At 39.6% G+C, this 18,687-nt stretch overlaps 1 protein-coding gene across 1 annotated transcript in view; it reads right to left on the bottom strand.

Moving 5' to 3' along the window:
• Nucleotides 1-18,687, bottom strand: part of zmp:0000001200 (dedicator of cytokinesis protein 9) — a 44,772-nt gene that overhangs the window by 2,226 nt on the left and 23,859 nt on the right. Inside the window, 36 exon segments of the mRNA XM_054615875.1 lie at nucleotides 415-553; nucleotides 648-748; nucleotides 841-1,031; nucleotides 1,800-2,010; nucleotides 2,108-2,254; nucleotides 3,481-3,594; nucleotides 3,711-3,833; nucleotides 4,596-4,702; nucleotides 4,836-4,893; nucleotides 5,134-5,349; nucleotides 5,462-5,575; nucleotides 6,159-6,341; nucleotides 6,442-6,579; nucleotides 6,779-6,894; nucleotides 7,741-7,877; nucleotides 9,337-9,384; nucleotides 9,477-9,543; nucleotides 9,660-9,774; nucleotides 11,345-11,478; nucleotides 11,562-11,673; nucleotides 11,987-12,103; nucleotides 12,209-12,387; nucleotides 13,518-13,629; nucleotides 13,782-13,865; nucleotides 13,961-14,107; nucleotides 14,732-14,803; nucleotides 14,907-15,032; nucleotides 15,118-15,187; nucleotides 15,579-15,694; nucleotides 16,971-17,054; nucleotides 17,205-17,291; nucleotides 17,561-17,679; nucleotides 17,762-17,885; nucleotides 17,976-18,068; nucleotides 18,163-18,228; nucleotides 18,409-18,596. Coding sequence (XP_054471850.1) covers nucleotides 415-553; nucleotides 648-748; nucleotides 841-1,031; nucleotides 1,800-2,010; nucleotides 2,108-2,254; nucleotides 3,481-3,594; nucleotides 3,711-3,833; nucleotides 4,596-4,702; nucleotides 4,836-4,893; nucleotides 5,134-5,349; nucleotides 5,462-5,575; nucleotides 6,159-6,341; nucleotides 6,442-6,579; nucleotides 6,779-6,894; nucleotides 7,741-7,877; nucleotides 9,337-9,384; nucleotides 9,477-9,543; nucleotides 9,660-9,774; nucleotides 11,345-11,478; nucleotides 11,562-11,673; nucleotides 11,987-12,103; nucleotides 12,209-12,387; nucleotides 13,518-13,629; nucleotides 13,782-13,865; nucleotides 13,961-14,107; nucleotides 14,732-14,803; nucleotides 14,907-15,032; nucleotides 15,118-15,187; nucleotides 15,579-15,694; nucleotides 16,971-17,054; nucleotides 17,205-17,291; nucleotides 17,561-17,679; nucleotides 17,762-17,885; nucleotides 17,976-18,068; nucleotides 18,163-18,228; nucleotides 18,409-18,596 — 4,355 coding nt within the window.

Genomic DNA, 18,687 nt, shown 5'->3' with positions numbered 1-18,687 from the left:
CTGTGATCCAATCAGATAAGTATGTGCTTGTTAAGGTCAAGAGATGGACCTTAGCTTTAGCAGCTTTCTGTTTTCTGGAATTGCCCCTGTAACATCAGGATTTTAATAATGTGACAATGCAACATCTTTAAGCAATTACATTCTGGCTAATATCTGTGGATAGATGCATTTTTGTCTGTCTGTATCAACAATTAACAACTCAGTATTTATTGCATACTGGTGCTTTTTGCATTACCATCCAATCTGTTCATGTCAGCACAAGGGAGAAACAGAGAATGTTGTTATCAAAGAGCGTGTTATCAATCGTTAATAAAGATTTAATGAATGGCACTCACACATGTCAAAACATGTCTCAGCAGATTACTGTTGTAACGTTAGTAATGCAGAATGTAATTACACTGATACAGTACTCACTTGCTCATGCATGATTATGGACAGCTCTTTGGCTAGGTCTCTATAGCTGGCTTTCATCTCGTCGTGATACTCCTGTTGGTCCTCTTTGATCAGCCGCTCATTAATACCTAAGCCGTGTCCACATGCCTCCACAAAATGCCTGCTCAAAAAGCAAGAGCGTTAAGATGTATTAAAGGAGAATTGCACAAAGTAGATTTGTAAACGCGTTGTAAGCTAATGCCAGCTGCTCTCACCTGAAGACCTCTTTCAGCTGTTTGACCTTGTTATCAGGATACTTCTTGGCGCTTGCATCGTCAAGAAAAGCTCGTGCATATGCTAGTGGTCCTGCATTTACCTGAGGGAAGATGTAGGAGCCGTGTCATGTTTGTGATCATTTCATTAGGTATGTCCATGTGTGTATATGTTCACAAAATTCAAAGCAGGAACCTGGACGCTGATGCTGCCCTGTAGTTTGAGCTGCAGACGGATCATGTCCACCTCACTTGAGGAGCAAAGCTGTTTGATCTCGGCCACCTTCTTGCTCATCTCATCGATGGCCACCTCAATGGGGCTCAGATCGGTGTGGTGTTGATACATCACCGCGATACGTTTCTTTACGTAGGGGAAACAATGCGTGGCTGGGGGACAGAAACATTGAAGAGGAAGAGGGTGAACAGCTGGCCTCCTAGTTTATGAATCTTTTCTACTTGCATGTGCCTTTGTGAGTTTTACAGCTCAGGATCCACTCACATCTGTACTGTGCATCTTTTGAAAGTACTCAGATAATAAAGATAAGAACGTAAGGTTGAACCTTTGGATCTTTAACGCCATAAAATAATATAACTCAGAATAGGATTAGGAAAGGTCCTTGACAAACAGCTTACATGTTCAGAATCTAATCAAGATCTTCAATTTATGAACAGGACCTTTCTGCTGAGTCATGTAATGCCTCAACAACTGATACTCATGTAACAGCCTTCCACATAGTGTGTATATTAAATGTGTCAATATCCAGACTATGGGAGGAGGTGCTCTAAAGTGAAATGGAAAACATGTAGCACTTTTTAGATTATTTAGGATCATTTGATGCAAAAGACACCATCTTGATTATTTTCAGCTGTTTTCGTTTACACATCAAGATCAGTTTATTCGTGATAAGGAGAGCTGCTCAACCTGTGATAACAGTTGCGTAATGTGTTCTGTGGCTCTGTAGGAACTTTCTAAAGCCTGATTAATATCCATATTAACTCAGTATCCGTGTCAGCTAACTACTAAAGCCCAAAAGTCAGGATATTGCTGCCTGTATTGCACCACTATTGACATTCTTAAAAAAAAAAGTTCCTTGCAAGTCCAAAAAGTATGCCACTTATGCCCCACTACCACTAACAGTATGAAGGGCTACCTACTGGTTAGTATAGTCCTGCGTTTGCACTGCTCCTCCACTCCGCCTTGCTTTTTGCCTGATATGGTGAAAGGCATCTCAAACACAAAGCGACGGATGTTGTGGCTCTTCTCGAAGTCTGTCTTCCTGTCCACCAGCTCCTTCTCCTCCAGGTAAGGGGTCACATGCGTAACTTGGATGTACGCATATTTAGAGTCCAGGTCTTTGGGGTTAATCTGCAGAAAGTACATGTCATTAGTATAGATCAGTGCAATGATTTATGAATATTATGGGTAAACACTCTTCACAAATTAAATATGCATAAAGTCTTACCTTTCCAGAGTCCTGGATTATCTTCACATTCTCCTGTCCAAACTTGTCAGAGTACAGTTTAAGGAGCCTCTGAGATATCTCTGACAGAGGGGTGAATTTGGGTTCTTTGTAGATGTACTCCTTACCATCTTCATCTTCAAAGAAGCCCTAAAAACGGATAAAACATGGTCAGAATTCATAAAAAACAAACAGTATCTTTATCTAAAAAGATATAAAGGACAAAACACTGCCACATCAAATCATACATGAATTGATGTAAGTCGGAGTGTTTACAACAATTTGTCGAAATGAAATGGTCCCAGCTGAGCTGAAAGATTTGGCAGATTCCACAAATACACAACCCTCTAACTAGTGTCCAAGCACCCTCACAGAAAAAAAAAAAAAAAAACTCAACTGCAAGACATCAACTAGTGATGGTTCAAAAATGTAAGACAGAAAAAAGGACACAGGTGGGAGCACAGACTTCACACTGTCAGTGGTAGTACTTGATTTGTCAGTTGTCTTGTAGGTAAATGGTCAAAAGTCCCATGAACAGATGGGTGAAGCCATGCACATCAACGGTTTCCTACTAAGAATAGGACAACTCTAAGGCTGGCACAGAGGAGGAGTAAACAGACTAAAAGATCTCACATGAAATAGCATCGACTGCATTAGCGAAGGAGCACAACAATGCCTAACACATCACTGCAGTCCAACTGCAATGTTGGCTTTCCTATTGATTTACCTCAGCCTCAGTGTCTGTAAAGTGGTACTGCTACAGGGGTGTGGACAGCAGAAAATAAAATCATTGTTATTCCATGAGAACTACCTAAAACTGATAAATTCACACACTCTAATTCATACTACTGCATCACTGATTAGACCACCATGTCGGAGGAACATGGATGTGTTTATCTCTATCAAAACACACAGGCAGAGGTAACCAAACCCATCAAATTATTTCACAAGATACAACAAAAATGAGGGTCAGTACTAAATCTTAAGAAGTCAGATCTCTAACACAAAAGCAGAAACACTGTAATGAGGGCAGAAGTGAAGAGCGCCATGCAGCACAGTTCCAAAAAGAGTAAAAAGCAGTGGAGACCAATACAACACAAAGACTTATGCTGCTCAGAAAGGTTAGCAAGGTCTACTGCACAACTTACCGCTGCCTTCAAAGTGAAAAAAAAGCAGAGAAGGGTATTAGAGTGGATCATAAAATGCCACTGCTTGTGATTATGCACTTAAAAACAAAAAACACTTTCAGCAGCCCACATACTCACTGTGAAATACTTTTTTGAACCATGTTACATACAGCAAAAAAAAAAAAAAAAAAAAAAATCGGATAAACAATACATTTGTTTTGAAAAATGTCAAATAGCAGTTAAACTCACCTGGCCAAAGAAGGCCACTCTGAAGTAGGTGCCCAGCAATCTCTTGCCTGTGTGCATGACCTCTGTTACTTTACTGTATGCACGATGCAGTGTATCATACAGGTGGGCCAGTTTCTGTGCAAAGTTATAAAAATAACATTTACATTCTGGTTGGTATTTGTAGATACTAATGTCAACACTTGGGCTAAATTATATGGACTTGTTGTAGGGAGATAAAAAGTTAAATGTACCTCAAAGTCCCTGCGCTTCTCATAAATGGGGATTATGAGCTTGTAGATGTCAGAGATGAGCTCATAACGCTCAGCTTTCCACAGTCCATCTGCACACTCCTCCAAAAGCTCCATTAGGACGTCCTGAGGGAACAAGAGAAGGAGATAAATAGATAATTATTTGATAAATCAACACCTCTTCTATTGTGACCAAATGTGATGACTATAGGGAACTGAAGAAAAACACACATCTATACGTTTGTTATGAAACGCAGATAGTCATCTGCAAAAATTGGCTTCTTTAAGATAGTATTTCTTTTTTTATAACGTTTGAGTGTGTATCATTCTTCCTCTTTCTTAGTCAATATATTGAAAAAAATATAATCCTAATTATGTTAAAACATTTTTAGACTCCTAATTTCATACGGCATGTTCCTCCCAATTAAAGAAATATACTGTAATGAAGTCTCATTTCAAAATTACAAAATGTGTGACGTGCTTATGTACTGTAATGTGTCTATAGTTTGATATTTTGGCAGGCAGCCGCTAAATTTGTTATGAAATACTGAAGAAAGCCAGACAGTCATTACTTAAATGATGATTCGATATTTAAAAACTGGAATATTGGACAGCTTTACATAAGAAGTTAAAAAAATGTTTCTTCCTGCAATGGATAAACAAATATATATGCCTTAAAACAATAGATTAACATTACATTACATACATTTTGGTAAATGCACTTTTGTTTAAAGCAACTCACAAAAGTGCATTTAACCATCTTTATTAAAATACTAAACTCTGAAAATATGAATGTCATCTTTTAAAACTAATAATGTGGTCAGACCACAGACTCAATTCATGCTAGTTTGTAAAAATGTAAGCACAGTCATTAGCACAGTCACATACTTCATTGAAGTGGACGTCCTGCATGCCGACGTCCTCCATCATCGCTGCCTCTTCATCAATGTTTGGTGTCACAACACGGAACGCTGAGCATCCCTGCTTGACCATGCCTGAGCAAAGTACAAGATGAGACAATATACTAAAAATCAACCACATTAGGCAAAGAAAAACAAGAAAGTTACACTGAATATGCACAATAGAGCTGTCATGTGGCATGCAAGTGAAAATAGATTATCAAAGCACCTTTTCTCCGCAGGTATTCTGCCACAAGTGCTGCAACGTGCACATAGCACATGGCCGCCTGTGAACAACAACTCAGGTCAGATATGAAAAGTGATGGTGAAATGATTAGTTATTTTGTTGGACAGCATCACCCACAGAACATTAACCCATAATAAACTGGACAAAACAAATGAGATATATTATACTCTACAGGCACATCACCAGACACAGACCTAAAGTGAGTCTATAACATGTTCTATTGGCCACCATCATTCAAAAGTTCAACCTATTCAGACACACAGAGTCTAATATCACAGACCTCTGACAGGTCTCCGTTCTTCACATGGATTCGGGCCATGCTGTCCAGCCATGTCTTGCGTAGTTCAGGCGTGCTGGCGTAAGACTTGGCGAGGCTGTACTGCAGGTCCACCAGCATCTCTGGATCTCTCTCGTGCTCTTTCATCTGAGCCGTGGCCATCAAAACTGTTCTGATGCGTTTGGTCAGGTCCTTCACATCTGATGGGAAGGCTGTGTTCTGTTAAGGAGGATGCAGAAATAAGAGCAGTCAGTCATGTTATTGCTAGTTTAAGCATGAATATTTTTAACGGTTGAAGTGGAACCAACATGCATATAAATGAATTGCTGACCTTAATGGTTTTGTCACTGTTGGCACAGGTGTTGATTATTGACAGAGACTGCTGGAAGCGGGTACTTCCAATACCAATCACATCAGCTATCAACTGACTGACAGCAATCACCACCTAAAAAAAGAGAAAGAAACATATTATTATTAATTCTTATAATTAAACATTGTATAAGGCTTGCTTTTTTATAAGAATGGCTTAACTTTAAGGTCTCACAGACCTTAAAACGGTATGTGTAAATATAGTAATGATGAAAATTGCAAAAAAAACAACAATATTCATCAAACATTCTCTGAAGTGTTAACAGTTCTCTTTGCAACAAAATGGGAACAAACATTTAAAAGAAAGTAAAAGTATTGTTATTTAACTAAATAATTGATTTCAACATGTATTTGGGATATATTAGTGCTGCTTAAAACTGTTAACATCAATCATAGTTACAGAGAATATTAAAAATGCATTGCATTCAACCACATTTTACAGCTAAGACCCCAAACAGTTAGAAGTTATGCATCATTTTCTTTGTTAGAATTCTGTAACATGGCATCTCTTCAAGATCATGAAATATAAAGGTGATAAAACAGCTAAACAAGGTCCAGGTTCTTCAGGACATTAAAGTTCCAATAATGTGAACATCAGAGCTTTAATCTGTTTATTCTCTAGACAATGATAAGTTAGATCTACAGAAAGACAATCCCACCTGTAAGTGTGTTCGCACAAAAGACTTGCGACCTGTGTAGTCAAAGTTGCTCTTCATGAGGAAGTAGAGCAGATGGGCTGCATCGCTGCGAATGGAGCTCAGCTTGGAGTTACAACACTTCAAGATCTCATAGCAGAAAGCAGCACACATGTCGGCACGCCCTTCAAAAAATGTGCAAGGAAACTAGAGGGGGAAGAATACAGACGGGTCATCAGGTAACGCTTTGGACCATAACAAGCAACAACAGAGAATGGTAAGGTGGGTAAACCGACGTTCTTCACACCTTGTAGATGAAGGTGCGCAGTGAAGTGAAGACCTGCTTGAGGGCCGTCTCTGACTGATTGATCCGTAGGAAACAGAGGTGGACTTCAAACACCTTCTTCATTAGTGGACTGTGGCCGTGGTCCGAGCACAGCTGGGTCTGTGGAGAAAACAGAGGATTATCTTAGAAACTGAGAAAATGTGATTTAAAACACAGAAACAGGATTCACATTCAGGTTTTTAATGAAGAGTTAATTATTAAAACCTTAATACTGTATTTAAAGAAAAATGCAATCCAATCCAATACAAAGTTCACAAGTACAATTAATACGTGCCAAGTACTATGTTATTTATGTTACCTTGAATCCCATGATGAAGATACTCAGCGTGTCCAGGACGGTCAGACACACTTCAGTAGCGATGTTTGCCTCCAGCAGAGACTGATTCAACACATCAGCGTCCGAGTGACTATAGGCTAAAGAATACACAACAGAAAGCTGAAGCTGTTTCACCCCCACCAGTGCACAGAAGGACCATTTAAATATCATATCTCTTGAAATATGAGACCTTAGTGTAAAAGGCAAAGCTGGAAAATTTAATTTAGTTTCATTCCAAACTGAAACAATCTTACTACTAACAAAATCAATATCCTTTGGTCAAATGAATAGCAACATGTTGGTGAGGCACAGATTTTTTTTTATATTTATGAATTCATTTCAAGCTAAATTTGCTTTCTCAAATAAAAAGGTAGTATTTTGGAATGAAACCTCTAAGTATTTCACATGGATTTTTTTTTGTTTTTCATGGAATTAAATATAAAATTAAGTTCAGAGTAGATGAGCTGGCCATAGGAATGGGAAGATTTTAAAAAACTAGTGTTCAGTTAAAAACGGGCATGCTCTTAATTTTAACAAAATGAACAAAGTCAGTAACAGTCTGCAAACTTCTTTCTAACCTGATACATTCTTACCATGGTCTACAGATATTCCAAGAATACTTGAAATCTTTCTTACACTGAAAACACAAAGAAACTGAGTTAAATGATGCCATTTGACAGGCTTAGCAAATAGCTTAAGCCCTTTAGATTAAAATCAATAAAATGCTTAACACCAATACCTTAGCACTAATTCGATCTAATTAACTGATGCTGCACCAATATCTTCTGAGGTATTTTCTGCTTGACAGCGGGCAGGGTTTAAACAGAGGATGAGGGTGATGTTGATGATGGTGAAAAGCATGAGGAGACTATACAGAGTGATGCGGAGGAGGGCGGGGGGGTCCTCTGGTAGAGGCTGTTTGATGATGAGTATGGGGCACTTACTGTGGTTAAAAGTTTGTGAGTTATCCAGGCTGCTGAGCTGCTGTAAGCGGGCATGCATCATTCCCGCCCTGTTACGGGACACAGGCAGAGTCTGAGACTTCCGCTCGTGTGCTACGGGTCCTGCCCCCTCCTGGCTCCTGATGAGGAAACAGGACAATGTTAGACGAATGGTAGGTTAGTGAAGCAGGTTATGGTGAATGACACAACATTTTGCTCACTTCAGTGGTGTAAATATCACTCAAATGTCCTGAGAGCCAAAACAGATTTGTTTGTATTCCAACCTTGGTTCATTACATCTTAAATATCTTGTTTGATTTTAAATGTATCATAGTAAAACATTATATTTTGGGTGACTTTTACACATATAACCACTGTAGCATGTATCCATTAAAGTTGTGCCGTTTATATTTTGCATGCAGTTTAATTAGATGATTGCAGAAGCAGCTTTACAGCAGTGAGTTAGAGCAAACGTCATGCATATATGAATGAGAGATCGATGCTATATGAATTTAGAGCCAGTGGTTGTGTCACAGCACTGCAACTTCTATAGGGTGAGAAGATTTCATGCATTAGCTTTGAGAAAGTCCGTTCCACCTTCAGTCTTACCCAAGCAGGAGAGGGCAGGAGCCAGGTTTTATTTCATTTTGTTAAACTTGCCAGCATTTAGGTGAACAGAGATAGAAAAAGTTGTGGGAGTTAGAGAGAGTGAACATCCAAAGCCCTCTGGGAGTCAAGGCCAAAGCTCCCAGATAAAGGAGAGGGTACAGTAAGTGTGTTTGGATAAATACTTTTCACATAATTGTGCTCAACATACAGTCACACCCTTCAACAGTCACAAAAATGAGCAATTATGTCTTATACTGGATGATCTACATCATTGTCATTATGTTATGATGTTTAATAGGCAATAATATACTCCAGGAAATGTATTTTGTCTTCTCATAATAGTCAGATATCGATCTACTAGAAGAGTGGTTCACAACCAAGGGTACTTGTACCTCAGGGGCTATTTCTGCAGGAGCCAGATGGTCATGGAGAAATTGTGAAGCTCAATTTATTTGAAATAACAGAAATGACGAAATAATCCCCAAAATATATAACAATTGAGTCACCATTAAGACACCCAACATGTTGTCATTTAGAGTGTTGAAAACTAATTAGGGACCGTGAAAGTTATGTTAGCAAAAAGTAATGTAAATGTAAAATGGTTTAGTTAGAAAAGTAAAAGTCATGAATAAACTGTTGAAATATTAAGCTAAGTAGATAAAAGGATTGGCTAAAAGTAATTGATACACTGATAAAATAGCTGAAAGACTGGATACAGAGTCAAAATATTTAGCTGAATCTAATGGATGGTGAAAAAGCTAAAAATAGTAGTTAATAAAAAAACAAAGATAATGGATAAATGGTTGAAAGGTCGAGCTTCTGTTACTCCAAGTGACACTAGTACAAATGCAAACTTGAACAAATCTACCTAAACACAGGAACAACTGTACACAAAGCCTGCAATCCTGTATCAAGAACTCAACTCAATCATAATTCAGATTGAAATACTTGAAGTCATGCCATGTTTTCAGATACTGACAACAACATTACCTTGCGATGTATCTCTTTCCCATGTATCTGAACTGATGGAGGCACACTCTGTGAAGAACAGAGAAAATCAGTCACATTAAAATCCAAAGCTTTACTTGCAGTGTCAGGGGTTGTCGTGAAAGCAATGTAAGGCAACTTACTCGACAAGAGTGAAGAAGTCCATTAAATCCGCAGATGAAGCCTTGTTCCAGTATGTGAACAGAGCATCTGGAAAAGAGACAGATTGACATTGTAGACGTGTAAGCGAGCTCAGTGTTTAAGCATCGCGACAGAAAGACGGTGAGTGCATATATTCAGGAGAGAGATATGGGGTGACTTGTTACCCTCAGACATGCTTTTGAGCACATGTAGGAAGCACATGAGGAGGCTCTTGATCTCTGCCTGGTCCAGTTTATCACATCGCAGCAGGCTACTGCCCATGGTTGAAGCAGCCTGGTTCTGGGGGACAAAGTATCCAGTCAGGCATCGGACAGACACATATATTATCTCTGTTTGGTCTCTTTGCTCCTTTTGCTGCCTCAAGATAAACCATAAGTACTGTCTACATAAACTATTGTCAGTTTATATTTCCAAAAGACAAAGGGCATTTTCCATCGAAATTTTCTTGTACAGTTTACATCTAGTTGTGTGGTCATAGTTCAAAGTCTGGACAACTGAGTCCCAGACCTGTATTGCATTATAAATTAAAAGTAGTAAAAACTATACACAGTGACTTTTAAAGATGTTATGACATGATCAGTAGGCGTTTTCTGAAGGCCTAGGGTTACAGTCGTCAAGCTAAACTAGTTGAGTCATTCACTCTGATGATGCAGGGCTCTATGTATTGTGGAAAAACTGCCAACGGAAAACAAACACCATTTCTCTAGCTGAGGCAGAGAGCTGGGAGAAGAGAGAACCAAAGCAGTGGAGCAACATCTCTACCACAGAGAGTGGTTGGCCATCTACCAAGCAGGTTCCTTTGCCAACAGTTAGTCTAGACCATGAAACCGGCTGGGGATGACTTAATGGAAAGAATGAGGCCATGGCTTTGGCTTCTTAACGAGTGTTTTAGGGAGTGGATCAGTTCATGGCTAAAGTTAGTTTTCCTGGAAAGGTGGACAAAAACTGTTAAGCTGTTATTTTTATGCACTTCTAAGTATTTGAGCTAAAGCAGTTTGGGTTGATAGTAATTACAAATTACTTATGAATGTCTCCCTTTTCCCCTTATGCTGTAACACACATTGTGATAAAAGTTATCACAAATGACTTCAATAGAAAAATACAACACACAACAGCACATACAGTAAACATCTGTTTGTGTTTAATGGACTTCCTCTCAGATTTAGATTTAGATTCAGGCTGTCTATCAGTGAAAGCACAAATGACACAGCACACGTCAGAGGAACTCAAAAGTGAGAAATCCCTTAAGCATGAATGCTTATGAACATCTGGAGAAAGAGTAGAGACAAACCCTTTGAGGCCCTGTGGTACAGCAGCTCTGCTTTATGGCATCAGAGTACAAACAGGCCAAAGCCTGAGAATCATCTGGCAAAGAAAGGGCTTAGGGCTTTAGGACACTAGGAAAGTCTCACACACACACACGAACATTCCCAGATGGGACACTCCTAAAGGGGGAGGATGAGGGGCGCTTTGTACTTGAAGTGAAATGCTGTGCTGCAGGGCGCTCTCTGGCACACAGGGGACAGAGAGTATGGAGAAGTCCATGGTGACACGCTTGGAGCGCACAGAGAGCATGGACTCCTCAGTCTCCGTAAAGTAGCGCAGGACATTGACAGAGTGTCTCCGTACAAACTTCTCCGTCTGCTGCGACCAGCCGCACAGAAGGTGGGAAGTTAATGGGACAAGTTAACATGGGGTGACTTTCTGAGGCGTTTTTTGTCACAACAAGGGGATCTCTGATGTGTCTGAGGCACAATTAAAATACATGTCACAGGAAGCCTAAATTTGATATCTAATACTTTGTATGAAATTACTTTACAGGCATCTTGTGGCACTTTCTGAGATGTACCTTGTCCAAAGAGTTGCCCTTGTCATTGTTCTTCTCAGACAGGCTGTTGCCAGAATCAGTGCTGATGAGTGAGCCGCGGGAGTCTGCGTGGCGCACAGAGTTGATGTTGGGGGTTGACGACGCGTGAGGTGAAGCTGCCGAATAAGAAAGAGGATCAGTTTTATATTAATGTAAAACCAAAATGATATAGATATTATTATTTTTTCTGTCCACTCACAGGTGCCAGAGATGACTCCAAAAACATCTTTGTGCAAGCTGGTGTCCAGAAAGGTGCTGGATCTGGGAGGTGTCATCAAAGCGTTCGTAATAAGTGAATCTTCTCTTCCATTCTGAGGGGAAAAAAACAGTATATTGGAAACAGACCCACATACTATATGGGGTATGTAGGTAAAGAAAACCACTAGGTTTAGGTCCTGGCTGAAAAAATAGAATAAAATTAATAAAAAATAAAACATAAATAAAATCTTTATGTTTTATGTCATAACTATGTTTTTTGTTCTCTATGTGTCATTATATTTGTTTGGGTATGGGTATAGATATCAGGAGCTAGGGTTGTGTTATGTTTTTATGTCTTTCTTTCTTTATCTTGTGAATTAAAGGTAGATTGAATATTTTAAAAAAGCCACTAGGTGGCTCCCTTACATTGTTGGAGTGGTTGATGGTGAATGGGGATACTTCCTTCACATTCAGCCTGTTGACGTTCTCTTGGAGCAGACCAAACAAGGGAAAGTACATGGTGGCCAACCTGGCCTGCTGGCTCTGAAAACAAATAAATCATTTCAACTGAGTCTCAAAACAACACACAAGTCCAATACTGAAGTGAAGTGGAAATGCAAGAGATGGATGTAGGAGAGCACTGCTTACTTTGGAGGTGTAGCGCTCATCGAATGTGTGCTTTATCATCAGATTCTTCAGCACATGGATGGCTATCTGACGAATCTCCCTAAACTCCTGCAGAGCTGTGCTGACCTCCCTGAGCAGCAGTCCGACCAGGAAGTGGTTCTTGCAGAAGTCATCTGTCAGTGAATAATCCATCTGGAGGTCTGAGTGGAGGAAGAGGAGGATGAAATAATTAGGCTTGGTTGACAGAGAAGTGAGTGAGGGATGTGGACGGAGATGAAGTCACAAACAATTAGATTACAATTTCTAATTTAAAAATCAGTCTCACACAATTAAATGAATAACAAGAAAACAGGAAAGCTTGGACAGAATACGTATTGTTGACAAGATTAAAGTTTGGTAATCTCCCTCGCTGACGAATGATTCTTGTTGATATCAAACGGAAAAGCTTGACAATTATGTTGTTTGTGATTTGTATAGATTCAGGCTGTGACTAAGCGGCTGCTCCACAACAGTCCACAGTAATCATTGTTGAAACAGACAAACAGGATTACATTTTATGATTGAGCTTTCAGGACTCCCTTTGTTAAAAAGCTTTTTAATCGCAATCAGAAAAAAAAGCTGTTCACAGATGGTTTCCAACATTATCATAGACAAGTGAACCAATCCCAAATTGCACAAAGATTCCCCCAAATGACTGTGATAAAGTTAAACACAAGTTTTAACTACTTAAATCTTTTTAAAACCTGCATTTTTTTTATTTATAGTTTTAGCATGCAAGTATTAAAAGGATCTGATTATTTAGGAATGACGGTAAATAACATGTCTTTCGGAATCAAAGTCATAAATCCCAAACCACTTCAAGGCACACAAAAAACTACCTGCACACATAATCACCCACATCTGCACAAAAAGCCAATCTCAGCTTCTATACACATATACAACCAGAAATAAAATCTGACCGTACAGTGTCTTGAAATAGATAGATGTGCAATCATGCTACATCAACCAGGAAGCAGCAAAACAGGAAGATAACTGATTGAACACATAATTTGGAGCAAATCATTTTACCCATTCTGGTCATGGTTGAATGATTAGATCAAAGTCTGCTCTTGAGATGACATGCAAGCAGCGCACCCTTTCACCTACCTACTAAATTATCGCACGACTCCACCGCATCATTTGGAGATAATAATGCTAATTGAGGAACAGAAAAAAAACAAAGTGCTTTCTGTAGAATCAAAACGACTGCTACATCAACAGAAAACCTATTTAATTACACCACAATGAGGCTTGGTACTTGATCAAGAGGTAAATGTGAGGATCTCTTCACCTTGAAATCTCAGTATCCTTCCCTTTCCAAATGGCATGGGCAGGTTTAAGGGGACGTAGTGCTCGTGGTTGCAAACCACACGCAGGAACTCAAACCTGAACTCAAACAGCGTCTGCATCAGGGAAAAGACAGAAAACCAGAGCAGCAGCTTTAATAAACTCAAACACAACCTTGTCCAAATAATATTTAGAGCACAGCCTGATATACTCCCTCAGGTCACTACTATGTGTTTGTTTAAATGCTTTTATTGTTTTTATCATGTACCTTTGGGTCTCCAGGCATAAAACAGTTGATGTAGTTGTTGATCTGCTTGAACATAAAGCCTCTGTCCATCAGGTTGAAACAGCGCTACAGAAGGATGGGGAAAAGAAAATAAGCCTTAAGCATATACTTTAAAACACATGGTGCGCTCAAACCCCATGACAGTATCTGTGGCTCCTGACCTTGATGAAGACCGCCAGACTGTGGTTGGCATTCCTGGCAGCATCTAGGTTGTCCTTATATTTCTGAGTGATGTGTGGCATCATCATGTTGACCAGCGTCTCCACAGTGTGATGGAAGGATGCTGAGAAGCGCTGGTTCCTGGACAGCTGTAAGACACAGCACGGATGTTCGCACAAATGTTATTACATATAATAATACACCCAAGTTTAAAAGAATCTGATGATATGCTTTAATTAATTCATGATTTTTTTTAAATCCCACGAAAAGACCAAAATCAACAATGCACGAATAACACGTCTTGTTTGTATAGCCAAAGCCTCATATACCTTTTTCTTCTGTGCCATTGTTTTCAAAAACACATCAACAAGCCAAACTGTTGCATGTGGACCAAGTTCCTTCATTACATATTGTTGGTTTTGGTCTTTTGGCTGGATTTGATGAACAATTGCAAAAATAAAGAATATCCCCAGCCTTGTATTATAACTGAAACAGTTTCCAGACTGGTGTGACCTACTCTTGTGGAGCATTTACTTGCATCCACTGTGACCTCCACATAACACCAGTGGAGGTTAAACACAGGGATGTGGTTGCTTATGGAGTATGAACAAATGCAACCAATTAAACTGCAGAGCAGTGTGGGACAAACTGTGGATACATCCTACTTTTGCTGTGGTACTGCGGCTGTCCACAAGACCGTGCATGTAGTAACCACAGTGAAGAGCCTAAGCTGTTAAAAAGCAGACAGCCCTGAGTCAAACACACAGACTTACCTTCACTTTACAGCTCTCAATCAAGTACTGAGCCATAGACTTGACTAGGGCTTCAAAGAAATACCAGGAGTACTGGAGGGCAGACAAACATCAATTTAGAGAACAATAAAGAGGAAATGCATGGCAGTTATAATCATACACTGTGTAATCCTTTGAAAAAGTAAAACTATTTTACCTTGAGGAGCTTGTTACTCGTGAGGAAGTCTGTGGAAGGCTTCAAGATAGCAGTCATGGCTTTAGCCAGCTCCTCATGCACTGATCGGTTAGTGGAGGACGTGTTTGGTTCAGTCTTGAATACAAACTGTACCAGACACATGCAGAGGGAAAAATGAGTACAGGCACAAAATATAGATATTGAGTTGTTTTATGTGGCTTGTGAATTTTACCTTCACATATGATCTCAGGTAGTGCTCCAACCCCTCCTCATGGCACTGGGCAACAATGTGAATCATGACTCTAAAAGAAAACAATGGAAAAGGAAAGAATGTCAGAGGAGGCCTCTTTTATTAACAGTTTTTACCCACAATGTGTTTGTTTTATATATTCCCACAAAGTTCTTGCATGCCAGAAAGTCGTATTAACTGGTATCTTGTATAAAAAACAACAACTACATGCAAATTGCCAGTAACTAGTACTCAATTAATGACCTTTATCTGGCAAAATGTGCAAATCATCATTTTCACAGTAAAAAAATTAAAAAACTTGTCTTCTACAGCATTTTCTTTGATAGATAAATGCCTGAAATGTAATATTTCCAAATCTATGTCAATTTGTTTAGCATCATTTATATGACATTACTTGAATTTTAAGCTGTTTTTTAGTCAGGGATCGTCTAAAGGAAACTTGCCTGGTTACGTTGACTGCCACTTCCTCTTGGGTGGCACTGGTTAGCACCCTAAACAGCTGATTCAGGGTGGTGGGCAGGAACTTGATCATCACATGGCTCTCCATGGCATGCAGACTCTGAAGGTAAAACATCACAGACATTTGTTTATGTAGAATTTGACTGCATGGCTTTAAATGTTTATCACTCTCATCACTCAAACAAAGAGCACAAAAGGCTACCAATGAGAACGCGTGAACAGGCGGACATGAACGAAAAACAATGCGCATATCACCCATAACTTATGCTTCAGTTGCCTGGAACATGGCAGAGTAAAGGTACTGGTGCATCACTGCTGTGTACAGGAAACTAACACAAGCCCTGCCAAGTAATTTGGCGAGCTGCCAGTCAACATGGCTGACCTGCTGTTTGACCCTCTGGCTATTGTTCGTGTTCACTGTTGTGTTTACATTAGAACCCAAGAGATGGAGTGGACCAAGTGTGGGTCTCATTGTGAATGTCTGCCTGGGGTAGAGTGAACGGAGATTCCGATGAACTGGAATAAGAGTGACTGATGGAAAAAGGGATCCAGAACCAAAGAAAAGAAGTAGAAAAACAACAAGGGGTTGATATTTGACAGATTTACTGGTATTGGCCCTAATTGTTGCAGGTAAGGACCATTCAATCCTGTATAAATGGCAACTGAAAGAGCCGTTCTCAAACTGGCCAGAAGAATGCACTGTTGGAAAGCTACAGCACAAAGCCAAACATTAATCACATCCATGTGATTCAGCTCTAACCAACTGTGACTGTCTGCGGTTACATGGTGAGTATGAGCAACGGTTAGCTTGCTAGTTAATACAGAGACATCAAAGTGTGATACATGTCTGACATTTCCCTTCAGGTATCCAAAAAAAGTAGCTTCTTTAATTCTGTTCAGACTTGAATCCTAATCCACCATCTATGCAGCCTTACAGAGCATGTGCACTCAGTTATACAGTACACACAATTATTATTATTATATTCCTTTATTGATCCCCATGGGGGAAATTCGGGTGTAGTGACTGAAATGTAGACTGTATGTCAACATTGTGTATTGTGGTTTAAATATGACTCAGTGTACCATTAACAGGCTGTTTTAATTTTTTCTCTCAAGCATGTACGTACAGCCATTACTACCCGATTAATTCATCTACAGTAAAGACATAAAGTCTACACATTTTGTTAGAAATAAACAATGAACAATGAAGAATAACACAAATAATTCCAATAAAAATAAATGTGAATTGGAATTTTTTTTTACTTACATGCACTCTTAACGAATGAATTGAACAAAAAGCATTTTCTAATATTAATTGACATGTATTAATGTCAGTATCTGTACTGAATCCCTTGATTTTATTTTCATTGTTTTACCTTCAGGTATTTAACAAGCTCTCCTCCGGACGCCGGTAGTGAGATGCTCTGACATTGATGAAAGAAATTGTCCAAATGTTGATCCTGTGAGAGACACAAACAAGGTCAGGCTACAGAAGCTGTGTTTTAATAAAACCACAGCACAAATTCAGATTTGACAAAAATAAAATAAAAGGGTTGCAGATTAATCAGCAGTATTACTAGTACCAACAGTTTGTTAAAACAAATACAAACCTGAGTGTAGACAGTGGAAACGAGGTGAGTGGACACCTTAAATAAAGGCTTGCCTCCATCCACCCATTTGACTTCAGGGCCTGAATGCTGCAATACAAACAAAACAAATTATAACTCTAATTAATTCAGAAAATATTCTGCAGTAAAATCATGTTATTATGCCTATAAATACGCCCTTTTGTTGTAGACTTTCATATCCCATTAAAAGTCAAGTTTTTAAATTGTGGCTTTTGGCTTGAAATTTATTTACATATTTATTTAAAACAGCTTTGCACTAATAAAGAGAGGACAGCACTTCAACTCTGAGTAGATAAAGCCAAGCCATCACTGCTTAACAACTTGAGGATGCTAGCTACCTTGCTTCCACCCTCCGGACAGTTGAGGTATCCAGCAGGCAGGTTGGCAGCCACGGGGATCTGACTCTCATTCATGGTCACCCGGCCATCTTTCAGCAGGGGGAGCCAGGCGTAACCCACTGAGAGCAGAGAAAGAGGAAAAGATAGTGAGCTAAGAGCCTGATGCTTCAAGCTAGTTATGTGGTTGTGAATCAGTGTTACCTTGAGCCTCAACCAGGTCTCTCTTTTTGGTGCTGGCCTTGCTGTTGCTGTCACAGCTGACGTGGTGGAAGGTGAAGAGCAGATGGTGTTTCTCGTGGAGCTGGGTTGGCAGCTCAATCTTAAACTTAGGAATAAGAACACAAATAAAACACACAGTCAGTGATTGTCTTGACTTACCTTACTGTTTAATGACATTAGATGCAGTGCGTCTTACCTCATCGTAGAATTCAGGGTTTTGCTGGTGATGTAATACTGCAGCAAAGGCATTTTTGGTAAACAAGGGTCCTCCAGGTCGGCCATAGATGCACTGTGGAATGACAGCAATGGTTAGTCGGCTCTTGTGACGGGAGAGGCTTTCCTTTGGGGATTTGGAAGCACTTCCAGGAAAGATTTGAGTTTACCTTCAGTGAAACTGCCTCTTCTTCATCTGAGTCCTTGAACTCAATGCAGACAGCTATGTTTCTAGCCTGAGGGAAGATGCAAAGGAGCAACATTTACCCAGTTAGCCACACTATGAGAGAAAAGTGTCGTAGCTTCAGACCACAATCATTTTATTTAGAGAATCTGTCCAGACAAAGAAATCAATATTCCTACTCCCTTGTGAATTATCCTGCAAAGTAACTCTACAGAATAAAAGTTTGAGATACCTTTGCAAATGACTTTTGGCTGTCGTATTTCAAGTGCTTCGGGTAGATATAGAGGTGATTGTTGTAGATGGTGAAAGGCTGAGAACATTTGGCTATGCACGGCACAAACTCCTCCACTTCAAAGAAGATGTTGGTCTTCTCACTGACATCAAACTGCTTCACAGGAATGTAGGATGAGGTAACACAATCTATATACAGAAGCAGGAGGGAGGGAGACCAAATAAACACTCTGCTCTGAGCAGCAACATCTTTCATCTCTCATGTTGGCGGCACCGAGCG

The sequence above is a fragment of the Anoplopoma fimbria genome, chromosome 16 (assembly GCF_027596085.1).
Source record: "Anoplopoma fimbria isolate UVic2021 breed Golden Eagle Sablefish chromosome 16, Afim_UVic_2022, whole genome shotgun sequence".
NCBI classification, from domain to species: Eukaryota; Metazoa; Chordata; class Actinopteri; order Perciformes; family Anoplopomatidae; genus Anoplopoma; species Anoplopoma fimbria.
Note: the sequence above shows the minus strand (reverse complement) of the source record. Positions and strands in the feature narration are given on the sequence as shown.